Source organism: Arabidopsis lyrata, assembly GCF_000004255.2.
Source record: "Arabidopsis lyrata subsp. lyrata unplaced genomic scaffold ARALYscaffold_3, whole genome shotgun sequence".
NCBI classification, from domain to species: domain Eukaryota; kingdom Viridiplantae; phylum Streptophyta; class Magnoliopsida; order Brassicales; family Brassicaceae; genus Arabidopsis; species Arabidopsis lyrata.
The window spans coordinates 5,522,790-5,537,548 of record NW_003302553.1 but is presented as its reverse complement, the minus strand read 5'-3'; the positions used below and the strand labels follow the sequence as shown (position 1 = coordinate 5,537,548).

The 14,759-nt window shown below is 31.8% G+C and overlaps 1 protein-coding gene, 2 long non-coding RNA genes and 1 pseudogene across 4 annotated transcripts; 3 read left to right on the top strand and 1 right to left on the bottom strand.

Moving 5' to 3' along the window:
* The first annotated feature begins 319 nt into the window (after positions 1 to 319).
* Positions 320 to 2,388, top strand: LOC110230427. 2 transcript variants are annotated; one of them, XR_002333533.1, is made up of 3 exons: positions 320 to 699; positions 1,228 to 1,314; positions 1,571 to 2,388. It is a non-coding gene; the product is annotated as an uncharacterized LOC110230427 (long non-coding RNA). The 2 variants fall into 2 exon arrangements; XR_002333534.1 differs by having other exon boundaries at positions 320 to 1,125.
* Positions 2,389 to 6,393: 4,005 nt separating this feature from the next.
* On the top strand, positions 6,394 to 10,039 carry LOC110229865 (annotated as a pseudogene).
* A 421-nt stretch (positions 10,040 to 10,460) lies between these two features.
* LOC110230557 lies at positions 10,461 to 11,521 on the bottom strand. The gene is made up of 2 exons (XR_002333719.1): positions 11,067 to 11,521; positions 10,461 to 10,635 (listed from the first exon to the last, which is right to left on the bottom strand). It is a non-coding gene; the product is annotated as an uncharacterized LOC110230557 (long non-coding RNA).
* Positions 11,522 to 13,011: 1,490 nt separating this feature from the next.
* On the top strand, positions 13,012 to 14,747 carry LOC110230410. Its single transcript, XM_021033215.1, is given in 1 exon segment — positions 13,012 to 14,747. A coding segment is annotated over 1 exon segment (1,497 nt). The 5' UTR covers positions 13,012 to 13,119; the 3' UTR covers positions 14,617 to 14,747.
* Positions 14,748 to 14,759: the final 12 nt, after the last annotated feature.

The window sequence follows — 14,759 nt, the reverse complement described above, 5'->3', positions numbered from 1 at the left end:
TATGATTTACATAAAGTTGTAATTTAAATGTATTGTTTTGTTTTATGTAATTAATAGTAAAAATATCAATCTTTATAATAAACAATATTACACACATTTATTTTCAGTTTGATTAATTTTACATTATGCAAAAAAGTGTATTTACTAAAAGATGCAACATTTATCATAATAGAAAGGTGTTATACAATAAAATAAATAGTTTAATTATACACTTAGCATAAGATATTTAATACTAAAGTCAAAACTTAATTTCATAGGCCATCGCCATTACCTGAAACATAAATATTTTGATATGGGTCACACAAAACCATGTTGGGCCGAAAGAGATTTATATACATATTAACGATGGGCCTACTACATATTAGACCCATTACGTGAAATTTGTTTTTATTATCTGAACAGATAATCTTTAATTGAACAATCGATGTCTGATAAAAAATATATATATACAGATGTTATAAAAAAAATTATTGTCGGTATCGACGATTCTTTTGCAAAATTCTCACAGATTCCATATAATTCTTCTTTGTTTATACTTTCTGGAGATGTAATTGTTAGATCGAAAAAGAGATTCGTTTTTATTTTGTTTTAAGTGTTGTAAATCTGTCGATTCCGTTCTGAGGATGGTTTTTTTATTTTTGTTTCAATATCGTTTTGCAGAAAGAATTGTGAAATTGTGAATTACAGAGGAAACTTCAGGTACTGATTGATCTTTTATATCTAAATTACATAGCACCTGATACATCTGATTTCGTTTTTCTTTGAACACGTTAGCTAAAAAATCATTATGTCTCTATAAAATTTCTGATTACAGATATTAAATTTATTCAATTTGGAATCTATATTTTGTGATGTTCAGTATATTTTGAAACGTGGAAATAGATCTAATTAATTTTGTTTATATAATAGTTGCAGATTGTTACAGACATTCTTATGTGTTTTCAAGAGTAGAGGACATAGGAGATAAGTTTTTAAACGATTATTATAAAACATCGCAACTTTCCAAAGATAATTCACTCATGATACAAAGCTCAATGTCTGCAGGCTAAGTATCATTTTTGCGAGTCTATTTCTTTTAGAGAAGTCTGATTTGATGTCAGTTTGGAGCATTTGAGATCTGTAAATGTAAAAGTTCTTGAATTTTAATACGTTTTGGTGATTATCTTTAGAATTATTCAGATGTTTGAAAATATTTAAGACTTATGACCGTAAATTCATTATCTGGAGACATAGAATCAGCTGGGACTTGAATTCAGAAGGAGAAAGGATATTTGGTGTTGGTTGAGGACTTTTTGAAAAATCTAAATGTTAAAGGTTAGTCAGATGTTAATTCCACAATTCTCTACTCTCCAGTTTGGATGAACCTTTGAAGCTTGTTCACTTGTTATTTCTTCATAGTAGCATGTATCAAAGTACCCTATATAGAAGATAACAACATAGATTAATTTTATGATTATTGTAATTAGTAAAGAATCTTAAGATATAATGAAGCACATAATCTATACTTACAGCCTGTTCTGCAAGGATCATTTCTGTTGTTTCATCAGTGAATTGCATGTATTGTGTCCAGGAATGGACAATTTTCACTTGGATCTTCCAATTCGTCTTGAAAGTCCTCACGTCAGCAATGGTGGTGATACCGTGATTTAGAGCCATGATTACGAAATAGTAAAAAGAGAAGAATGCTTTTATGAAAGGTTAGTGTGTTTCTGAACTTTTACATTAGGCGTCTATTTATATGAGTTGAGGGAGGTAAGCAAATTTTAGGTTTAGAGAATTAAATCAACAACCGTATAAGGTAGATGCTCGAATTTAAGGGTATATTCTCGATTTAAACATATCTCAATATCTAGTTTTTGATAGAGTTTGGTAATTGAATTGTTTGTTAAGGTAAATAATTTGTTTAGATATAAATTGGGAAATCGTGATTATGATAAATTGAGCTAAAAAGATTGTCGAGGATTTGTTTGTTATGGAAATCTGTTTAAATTTGTGTAGTTATGGATATTGAATGAATATGTTTGTTATTGAAATCTTTTTAAATGTTAACTAACCATTTTGTTTATGTCTCATTAATATCCGAGTATCTCAAACAATATTGGGATTAATTGTGAGGCTGTGATTGTCGGCGAAGCCCATTAGACAACTACGAAGCCCAGCTCAAATGTCATCCAACCCAGTAATATTGAGAGAGAATGTTAATCGGATCATCCAACTCAGCAAATATAGATCCGCGTGTTGTTTCGTTTGTAATATTAGAAGATCCAATTGAAGATCCAAGATCCGCATGTTTCTTAAATGAGAAATTTTTTTTTTACCCTTTCACGTGAGATTTTTTTGTTTCTTTGTATCCAAATTTTGCAATGGCATTTTTTGTAAATATTCTACCAAAATGAGGTTACTTATGTTTGAATGATTCCCAATTAATAGTATAGATTGATGTTCTATCCTTTATTGATTGTTCCACAAAATTTGAATTTCTAGCATTTTTTTATTTATTAACTTATAATAGTAAATTATAAATTTCAAGATCTAATGATTATAAATCATTAAATTTCTTATACTACTTAGTTAATAATTATTAAAAATATTTAAAACTAAAAACAATGTTAAAATAATTAAACAATGATTGAGTTCTTAATATGTGTGAAAACTCTAAAACATCAAACAATTAGGAATAGAGGGAGTATTCGTCTTTGAATCATTGTGTAAATTTTTAATAGTAGGCTTTATCAAAAAGAAACTTTTAAAAATAGGTTGTAGAATCCTTCGAAAATAATGAACTAAAAAGATTTGATATATGTGTCCGCATAACATGAATCATACAATCAATAGCTAGATTAAGCTTGGATCTCATCGATTTTATTCCCTTCATTGAGCATTAACATTTATCAGTATTTTGAAGTATACAGATAAGTGAATACAACCGTCTGTCGGCTCAGATCTCAATGCGTGAATTTGAGAGAAATTTACAAACTTGTTACAGATTTAATTAACATGACAAGACCAGTTCCAAATACTAAAGAAACAAGAATACATGTATGAAACTAAGTTTTGTGTTTAGCTATATTTATAAATGTAATCCATATGAAAATCGTTTGAAAAAACAATCAGCAATTAATACAATTCACTAAAACATGGTTTCTAAATCACAAAATCGTAAACTTGGATTTCGTTCTCTTTATTTAGACCACAATGATTCACGAAACAATTTAAAACCAAGCATCTTAGATTTTGTTAGCATATAATGAAACTATTTTAAAAAGTCAATTCATTATACACAATATAATACTCTACTTATTAGAAAAATGACATAATAGTTTGACGTAAACAAACTTAGGACCGTACAGAAGATATCGGTAAGCTCGCCACGTGTCGAGTTCACATTGAACCACGAGGGTGATGTCGCTTCAAGTACCACACCGTACCTAACGTGGAGACAACCGTATCTTTTTGACGGCACCCAAATTTATGATACTTTTTATGTCTTCAAGAATCTTTAGATCTGTTAATTGGTAACTAAAGGCAATTTTATTTCTTTTTAATTTACGATGGACCAATAATATAGTTTCAGAACCGTTTAAATATGATTGATCTCATCTAATTATAGTGGCTTCTGTAAAGTTCATTGGTCCCCAATTCAATGATTAAATATTTATTAGTAGTAATAAATTAATAATTCTCAACTTGCATACAAAAAAATACGTACAAGTTGGCTAAACTTTCTATTATTATTGAAATTATTGCCCAAGTAACAACTTTTGGAACTCTACTTGATTAACACGGCCTAAACTAAAAGGTAATTACCGTTAATAATCTAAAGAGATAATCTACTCTTTTTTTGGATGAATAAATGTTTACGTATAGGTTAGCGAGAGATAAAGTCAAAGGATGAGAGAGTGGTAGCTTAACAGCGAAAAGCCAGCTGGGAAGCACAAGGACGAATTAAATTATGCCAGTCAGTGAGGATAAAATCGTCCAACAAAATCGTTTGATACATAATAAAATAAAATAAAAGTGAGAGACCAAAAGAACGAAGCCGCTAGGTTCCAAAAGAAGACGCGGGGTTGGTTCAGTAAAAAAAAGAAGAGAAAAAGTGCACCGACGCGACGACAAGTAGGAGTGAAACGAACCACCTGTGTTTGCGGTGCACCGCCTCGCACTCTATTATTGTTACTTTTGGTTTTGTTGACCATTGCTGGATTATATAGTCTCTTGTTGACTGGCTCGTTCAAAACTAGCCTCTCTAATCGCACTCCTGTCTCAACGTGTGGAATGGATATAACAAATATTGTGAGTCCAAAAAGTAAAACTTGTTGTAATGATGAAAATGTTCCCTTGCTTCATTTATTGGACGGTAGAAGAAAAGTCCAAGGAGTAAACCCAAAAAGGGAATTAGTTGTGGACTATGGATATCATTTAATACTTCATTACTCAGCCATCTACCTCTTATAGTATTAATCACAGATATTTATGGTTTCATTATGTTTTTACATGTATAAATGTTTTATGCTTGTTATTTGGATATTTATGGTCTTTATAGAAAATAATATTGACATACAAACTGATTACGAATCTAAGATAATGTAAGAAGAGATGTGTCATTATATTAATTGTCAATTGATGATGAATTGAGAAATCCATGAAATTTAGTATGTATATTAGAGTCTGAGTTTGACCCAAATAGTGTATGTTTACGATCATATATAGTAAATTTGGTTCGAAATTAGATCAAAAGATCATAATTTCGGAAGAATAGTGTTAGGATTTTATTTCAAACGTTACAAATACTCAAATACCTAATTAATATAAAATAGACATTGATTAATCCATTAGTTATCTTATTCTAAAGTCATAAAATTTAACAAAATGTAAGCACATACGTAATAACTGAAAATCTTATGGTTAATTACATATATAGTGGATACGGATTTCGCCCGACTAATTAACTTTAGTTTTGAAATCGCTACCTTTCAGTTTTTTTTTTTTTCAAATACGTCATAGGTTAAACAATACGAAGTACGAACTAATCGATAAATATCAGTTTGTGAATATTAATTTCCGTTGACCTTTTTCACACGGTTTTACTTGCAACAATAGACTTTTTCTATTCTAACGTCACTAGCATTTCCTAAGGATATTTTATTCTTATTGTTTTCTTGTTGACTTATGTATATCGTCCATATATACTATACAACATATCTCAGTAGCTAGTAATTGCCGATGGCGAAAATGTCAATCTTGTTATTTTTCTTATAGACCAAAAAAGAATTTTTACTTGTTAAAATTTAAGGTCTACGCTACGAACAAGTTGGTCTACTAGTTTTGAAAGAGTCAGTTCATACATCTCAACCAAAATTACACGATATCATATATTTACACTTTTACTGGTTCAAATCTTTTTTTATATTCTTAAAGAAATTAAAATATGAAGTGAAACTAAAACTTGAGTTAAATGAAAGTTTCAAACTACCTCTTAATCCTTGTGTTGGGGTGATCATCTACATAACACTTAAAAAACAAAATAAAATTATGTCATCTATCGCCATCATCAATTCCATCATGGCCGTCCATTTCAACATGGGGCCAAAACATATGGTTATATCTTAATTAATGAGATGCTTTCATTAGGTCAAATAGTATTTTAAGTTATTAATAGCTAGTTCGTCTAATTTGGAATATATATGTCATATTAAGATATAATGTTTTTTTGCCAAACATATTAATGTGTAGTTTTTTTTTTCCAACTCTTGTTTGAAAGCTTGGTCTAGCCGTCTAATACATTTATATGTGATTTAAGGAATTATACAAATATGTTATGATATTTTATTATGAATCGAAAAAAAAAAAAAAAACTAGATGAAGCTAGACAGAATTAATTGTTGTCAAAATCATGGGCTTTTTAATGTCTGTCTCTGTCTTGGGCTAAAAATGTCAAAATCATGACTTTTTAACATTTTGATGAGGTCAGTACTTGCTTCATCCCAGTATTTATTGAACTTGAACGGCAAGTTAGTCTATGAAAAGAACTCTTAAAACAAGTCTAGTATATGAAGTCAAAATGTTAGAGTGTTTCTCAAGAAAATTACGGTCAAGTCAACCATAAAGATGATTTTGGAAAGAACAGAAAAACGAAATTTCAAAGTAAAAGCTAAATTTTGGAATCTTAACTTTTGACGTAGTCAAATCATCTTTTCTTTTTCAGCTGCCGAAAACAATTAAGCCACGAAGACATCAAGACGTTTGTGTTAGTTATGGTGATGATCACCAGACCAACCACGTAGTTAGTATTTTATAGTAATACTAAAACTCAATTTGTACACATAATCGTGTAATTATTGGATAATCGTGATTATAAATGAATGAAACATCTTAGTTAGGATAGGTACGACCATGCACAATCCATGCCTTTCGATTCAGAAACCAGAAGGTGATCAGATCTAGAAGATAATCATATACATCCAAAAATTAATTAAGAGACTTGATTTGTTTAAAGACCACACAGATACATAAGTACTACAGCTAATCGATATATTAATCATGCAGATTATGTAAAACATGTTCAGTAGTTGTACCGATTTAATATTCAAATTGTGGTCTGCTTTAGCCTTTTAGGCATATATAATTACAAGGGTTCATGACACTTATTTTCCCCCGATATATCACATTTGTTTACAAATTAAACACCAATATAGTATTATTTTACGCATGTTTAACATTATTTTGATAAAGAAATCACATTTTCCCTTCTCAAGGTTAACTGTATATCATTCCGTTATGTTCCCGCTAATTACATCCTCCATCATTTGGAGCCAATAAGTATCCATAGCTTTTTCTGATAAGATATAAGTTGTATCTACAAAATTTCATCACAATTATGCAAAACCTTTGGAGTTTGGACTACAACAATCCGAGACTGATTAAAAGAAAATAAGGATATATGAAAGAGAAGTAAGGCAATCATATGATCATGAGAAATAAATTGGTTGGTTAATATACTAAATCCAGACCATGTGCTTGTATTTGTAAGTTCACCATATCGAAATTTCAAAAATTGCATGAAACAAACATTTTAAGTAAACAAACAATTAAGAGACACATATCATAATGATACAAAGCTGGCTTGCACAACAACTCCAAGATATAAACAAAAAGATCAGCCATATATAGATTCAATGCAATGAATACCTTCCATTGACAAAATTCTGATCCTCTGTCTCTTTCAATCTGATCTTTATAATCCATATTTCGTTTATTATATGTGATTCATGCGTTTGAGTCTCTATGATAAGAGTTTTCATTGGTTCATGAGAAGTTCGAACAAAGTTTCAAATCATAAGCCATTTCTGGTATACCATAGCTCACCTGTCATCGTCCGCTACTTACCTGTCACCTAAACGAAATCAAGCAATTCAGATGCATTGATATCTCATCCTCACCTACCATACTATTTTAAATCTTGATTTATAACCAAAAAAATCAAGATTACTCTTCACTTTGGAGATAATTATATATAGCTTCATGATTACAATTCAACAAATTAAATTAAGATGGATTTTTTTAAGTGTATGATGTAAAATAGTGAAATAAAAAGGAAGATCTAGTTTTGAAAATAATGACATCTCTTTTCTAATTCCTCCTTACCATGAATGTACAGAGACAAGTACAACTAGCTGTACTTGGAATTGGAGTCATAAAAAAGATTAAATGACATAAATGTGAACAGGTTTGGGAGACTCAATGCAGCAACAAGGTACCACGGAAAATAAGATCTGGGAATTATTTAGTTAATAAATGAGCCACTATTGAAGTCACATGGGCATTGTGATAAGTTTTGGAGACAAAGTTTGCATGATATGGCTAACTAGGCAGAATATTAGCTGGATATAACACTACTCCTTTGACACAATAATCTCTTCAACGATTCAGTTTCATAAAAGGTGTTTCATTCATGAATCTGTTACGCACTAGAAACATGATGCCTCTTGTGTCAGAGATCTTCTAAGACAAAGACTGCCTTTGTGTTTGGTCTTCGCATCGAGAGGAGCATCATACGTATCAGCAGTTTTTACTAAATTCAAGGGACTCAGAACAGGGGAGAGGTCAAGCAGAGGAACATGAAACTGATCAAGGGATATCTATTTTACTTCCGAACATAAAGCACTTTATTTTATTTTGGCCCAATGAAAACCTTGTCACAAAATGGGCCTATGACAAATTTGGAGCCCTAATTTCAAGATTCGTATCTTTGTTAAACCTTTACATGTTTTATTACATACAAAGAAAGTAATCAGATACGATTATAGAACAACATTATTGTTCTTTACTTTGTGCTAACCAAATCAAGACCTCACAGTCACAGTCTCACAGACATAGTATTGTTAAGGACTTAGCTTTTCTTCAAGCATAGTAAAGCCGAAGATATCATCTTCTTTACCTATAGAAGGAGAATAACAATATTATCTATTTATATGAGGTGGTGATTTGATTATAGTCTATAGATTAAGTTAGAAATCCCATCTTTGTCAATTACTTTTTATAGTGTATTTCCCATCTGATCACCCTAGACACATATTTGAAGAATCTCCATGCGAATCTGGAGATGCAATTTGCAAATTGTGTAAAAGTAAGTCATTCTTGGCGATAACATTTGTGGAGTTTGCCGGGACCAAGTTGATGTTAGATAAAAAGGATATTCTTGTATTAGGAAGACATGTAATTATGCTGTCCATTCAAGTTGTGTAACTCGTTTTGGTGTGTGGGATGGAAAAGATCTTGAAGAAGAACCTGAACCAGAAGTTGACCCTGAAGTTGATCTTGCTGCATTGGTGGAAATAGATGGAAAATCAAAACGTCATTTTAGCCATGAACATGACCTATTGAGACTCGATATGGACGAAGAAGAAGAAAAAAGTGAACAAGTATGTCAAGCCTGCGTCCTTCCAATTCCATTTGGTAGTTTCTTTCAAGCAATGCGACTTTGCTCTCCACGAGTTGTGTGAGAGTCTTCCTCGGAAGATGGAAAATGGGATACATATTCATCCGCTAACCATACATGTTGACACGATGAACAACGAAAATGGGTTCTTCACTTGCTCTGTATGTAACCAACACTCTTGCGATTCATGTACAAGTGTTGCCAAGAAGATTGTGGGTTTGAAATAGATGTGAAGTGTGCTTCTTTTGCCCAACCATTAGACCATAGTATGCATCAACATCCTCTTTATCTGTCAGTATATACGCTGATAAATTTATCTCCAGGTGTGCAGGTTGCACACAATCTTCAAGACTTGCAGCACAATTTTACTAAACATGCTGGTTCCCCTTGGAGTTCAAATGCTTGAATTTACCAAAACTGGTCAGATACTGGTATGACACTCACTCACTCTAGACTGTGTTAAAGATTACCCCAAGAGGTTTGTAGAGCCGCTTGAGTGGTGGTGTAAGATTTGTGAAGAAACTATAAACAAAATGAAATTATGCTACACCTGCCATGATTGCTGCATCACTCTACATATCGACTGCATCTTAGGGAAATATCCGTATTTGAAGTCTGGCCATAGGATCAAAGTGAGTGGTTTCGTGGTCAAGATTGCTTCAAACAATGGTGTTTCTCGGCCGATTTGTCATACATGTCACCGTATTTGCCAAGACAAAAAAGTTTTCAATGGAAGAGATGATGTATATTTCTGTTCTATCAAGTGTATTCATTCTACCAAATGAGTCCTGTATTGAATGCAATGCAAGTCTGTCGATGTAATGTGGAAGGAAATAAATGATGTGTTCTAACAATTTCAAACTTAAGAAAATATCAAAATTCAAGTCTTTCACCGTTAATGTTTCCTAGGAGTTTCAGGGCATAACATTTAGTAAAGCTTTCCATCATAACAGAGATAATGTTCACCAATCAATACAAGAAAGTTTCAATTGAAGGGCATTATATTGATTTAAGATTTCTGCAATAGCGTAAAGTCCAAGTATAGAATATCAGTATGGACTTTGCTTTCTATCGAAGCACTATAAAGCATTATTATCCCTTTCTTTGTTCGGACCTAGCCAGGGAACATTTGACCCCAAACTATAAATAGTACGTAGCGGACTAGCGTAATTAAGTCCATGTATAACAGTATAAAGTATGAACCCTTTGCCTTAAGCTTAGATATCCTTTTCTTGCTTTGCCTAAAGAAAAAGAATATCAAATTTTAAACATGCATGTGAAATTGTCGTTGTGAACATAACGATTGACCCATGAAAATCCACTTCGATAATCTATAAACAAAATATCTGAGTGTACTTTCTTTTCTCATCTACATATACATTTTTACAGGGGATTTTTGCAAAAAGTCTTTTGGATCCGGGTTTTACCCGGGTTTAATTCTATTCGGATCTAGAATAAGGAATAATAGGAAAGTTGTCTTAATTTCAAACTGAGATATTGCCTCTAATTACTTCCAAAACAATTGCATAATTTCGAGATAAGACATTTAATTTCGAGAATTAAAATCCAAGATTTACATTTTAACAAACATTGCCAAAAATTCTCGCCAGATTCTTTCTAAATTCTAATACCCGAGATTTCTTTAATCATTTATTGACTCCCAACATACCATTTCCGATTTTTCTTCTCTACAATATCTGTAAATAAACGATTTTAAGAAACAAAGTTATGACTCTTCTCCATAAAAATCTCTATGGTTTCTTTCTAAAATATATATTCCAAGATTTCGTCTTCCAACTAATTAATCAACACATTCATTTTCGGATTCATCTTTCAACTAATTATACTCACCACCTTCATTTTCGGAGATTTTCTTTCCGCAATATCTCTACAAAATCGATTTAAAGAAACAAAATTTTGACTCTTAAAAATTAAAATCTTGGCATATTCCAAAATACTAACGAATCCAAAGATTTTATCTTTAATTTGTTGCTACATCGAATAATTTTTGGGTGAAGTGATAGGGATTAGTGACCTAATTTTGACCCTATAAATACTCTACACCTAAACGTCAATTAACATCATCAAACACAAATAAGCACGATTTACAAAAAACCATTAAACACACCTTTTTCCTCTTCATATGGCCGCTACTTTTGAGTCTCTGGTGAATATAGATGTCGAAGGGAGAGATTGTTGCAACGGTTTGTCATCGAGCTTCAGGTGATGTTGTGTACAGGTAGGGAATGGTTGTGATGGCGACGGTGAGTTGTTGGTGCAATGGTGGTCGGTGGATAATAGAGCTTCAACTTGGTGGATCAGTAAAGGGAACGGTGTGACAGTTGCGGTGAGATATGGGTTGCGACGGTGGTGGATACGACCGGTGACGGTTGCTTTTGTCGGCTAATGGTGGGAGAGTAGTCGGAGAGAAATAGTTTTAGATCTAGGTTAGGTTGTGTCGTGGCCTCGTGGGTTGTATGTGATGGATTGGTTTGACAAATTATTTAGGCCCAATTTTATTTATATGGGGTTGGGTAGTTTTAGTACTATAAATAAGTTGTAGTATTAGTACAAAACATTGTAATTGTAATTGTACAAAACGTGAAACTCAAAACATTGTAATTGTACAAAACAATAGATTATATATATAGATAATCTATTAAAATTTTACATTTGATTTTTTTAATATTTTATTTTTCTCTCACTAAGTTTTATGGTTGTCGGTTGTTTGACAAAATAATTGTCTGAATAGAAACCACAAAATATGCATACTCAATACATGAAAGACAAATCATTATTTTTCTATTTAACGTTACTTGCACCATAACATAGTAACCAGAGTTTTCAGAATTTATATTTAAAGATTTAGAGAACATAACATTGAACATTTTATTTTATCCCACAAGATTAAGCTATGCTATTTGTGATGTTGGACAGTAAATTAATATATGTCTTTTAGTATGAGAAATAATTTTAAATCTCACCAATATAAAATTGTTATCCGGTTTACTCCGGTTATTTATTTTTAAAAATTGAAACTTTGAAGAAGTTTCAAGATATTATAAATATAAAAACTTTATTAAAAGTTAAATATGATAATTGTTTAAACTTTAAAAAAATTAAACTTTATAAAATGCGTGAATTATTTATAATATTAGAACTTTTATGAAGTTTCAAATATTATAAATATTTAAACTTTATAAAAATTTATAAGAAATTTAAACATTATAGATATTTAATTTTATAAAAAATTTACAATATTTAAATTCTATAAAAAGTTTATAATATTAATAATATTTGAACTCTACAACAATTAAATATATATTTAAAGCAAATTTTAAATTGACTCGGATTATATGTTTTTTAAATAAAATATTATTAAAACTCATAAAATGATGTTTAATTTCACGGGACATGTTATATGGTAGGACGGGTTTTGTTAGATATTAATATGAGAATACAATAATACAATTTTAAACACTAAACAAACAAATAATATTAACAACACAAATACAACTTACTTTAAAAATTTTAGTTATAAGAAATCGATCCACGGCGTACCACAGGTCAGTCCCTAAAATGCAAACAACAAAATAAATTCATATTCAAATCTGCTATATAGAGTTGCTTAATGAACTGTATGTTTTCGTTTCTATATCTTAAAATTGAAACCTAAAACATACTAAGCGTACACTATATATATATATATATATATATATATATATATAATTATATTATATATTTAAATCAAACAAAACAATAGGTTATATCTGTAGATAATCTTAATAAATTAAACTTTTAATTTATATTTAACAAAAATATAGGCCCGCGGTGTACCGCGGGTTAACATCTAGTTTTTGTACAAAATCACAAGATTATATCGCTGTTAGTTTATATGAAAATTTACAATTCTTTGATTATATATTTTGAGCATAAAAATCAAAATAAAGAACTGTTCAAAGAACATTTTTTGTAAAATTTTGAGATATCTACATATATAAGGGATCTAACTTTTAAGGCTTACCTACGGTACCTACCCTTGCTAGATATAACCACTAACCAAGCCAAAGATAACTTCGTTCCAAAACAAAGCATATATACAAATTTATACACATAATATGTGTATTGTTTACAATCTATAAACAAAACTTACAAGTCCCTGACAACACATACACATCCCCATGGGCTACCGGGACAGCGATGATTTTCCCCTTAGACATATTCAGGAAAAAACTTCATGTACAAGAAGAAATGGTGTCTGCAAGCTTTGTGGAAATAAGGTTTCTTTAGAATCTTGCGCTTTTTACTGTCGTACATGTAGGTCTCATTACCACAAGGATTGTCTCACAATAACTTACCCGAAGATTCATGAGCATACACTCACCTTCATTCATAGATATAATGCCTTCACTTGTGGGGAGGTCTATGAGAGGGACGTAAATATGTTCGCATGTTTGCAATGCGATTTCTTTGTCCATAGAAAATGTATTTTCTTACCAAAGGTTATAAAAATCACACGTCACTCGCATTATCTTTCACACACTTTTTGTATCCCTGATGGAGACTTGGAATGTAGAATTTGTTGGAGTATGTACCACAAGCTAAAAATTGGTTATGGAGGATATATTTGTATTGACAAGGCATGTGGTTACGTTGCCCATCCAAGATGTGCAACGGAAGATGAAGTGTGGGATGGCAGAGATGTAGAAGGAGGAGCTGAAGAAGAGAGTAATTTTGAAGTTGATCTTGCGCCGTTGGTGGAGATGGATGGTGGATCCATACGACATTTTAGCCATGACCATGACCTTATGAGGTTTGATGTGAACTGCGAAGAAGAAAGTGGACAGGTCTGTCAAGCCTGCATCCTTCCAATTGATTTTGGTAATTTATTGAGGTGCAAGCGATGTGACTTTGCTCTCCACGACGCATGTGCAAGTCTTCCTCGGAAGTTGGAACACGCGTTACATCGTCATCCGCTAACCTTACAGATCGAAATGAAGAACACGGAAGATGGATTCTTCATTTGCTCTGCTTGTCGCCAAGAATCTTGCGGATTCATGTACAAGTGTTGCCAAGAAGATTGTGGGTTCAAAATAGATGTAAAGTGTGCTTCCTTTGTCTGGCCATTCAACCATATAGCCCACCCTGCACATCCTCTCTTTCTTAAACTAGTTAATCACGAATATAACTGTGAGGGTTGCAATCAGCGTTCAGCCATTGTGGCACATTGTAGCACGTGCTAATTCCCTATGGAGTTCAAGTGCTTGACTTTGCCAAGATTGGTAAAATACAAGCACGACGTTCATCCACTCACATTATATTGTGATAAAGGCTTCACAATGGGATTTGCGAGGCCACCAAATTGGTGATGTGAGGTATGCGAAGAAGAAATAAATGTAAACAAGTTGTTCTACATCTGCCATGATTGCAATACCACTTTACATATTGAGTGCCTAATGGGGAACTATCCGTATTTGAAGCATGGTCATAGGATCAAAGTGAATGGTCTCAAGTTAGAGATTGCTTCAAACAATGGTGTTTCTCGACCGATTTGCTATACATGTCACCGTATATGCAAAGACAAACTGGTTTTCATCAATGGGAAAGATGTATGTTTCTGCTCTATAGACTGTGTTCATTCTTCTACCAAAGATGTTGTATATCTTACTTTTGAGTAAATGATGTTGTACTAAAATGCAATAGCCAATAATATATTAATATATGCATGTTGTTGTTATGTGAATGTAAATAAATAATGTAGTTCACAGTCTCATACGTGGATAATCTAAATACCAAGTCTACGCCTAAATTTGCACCAACA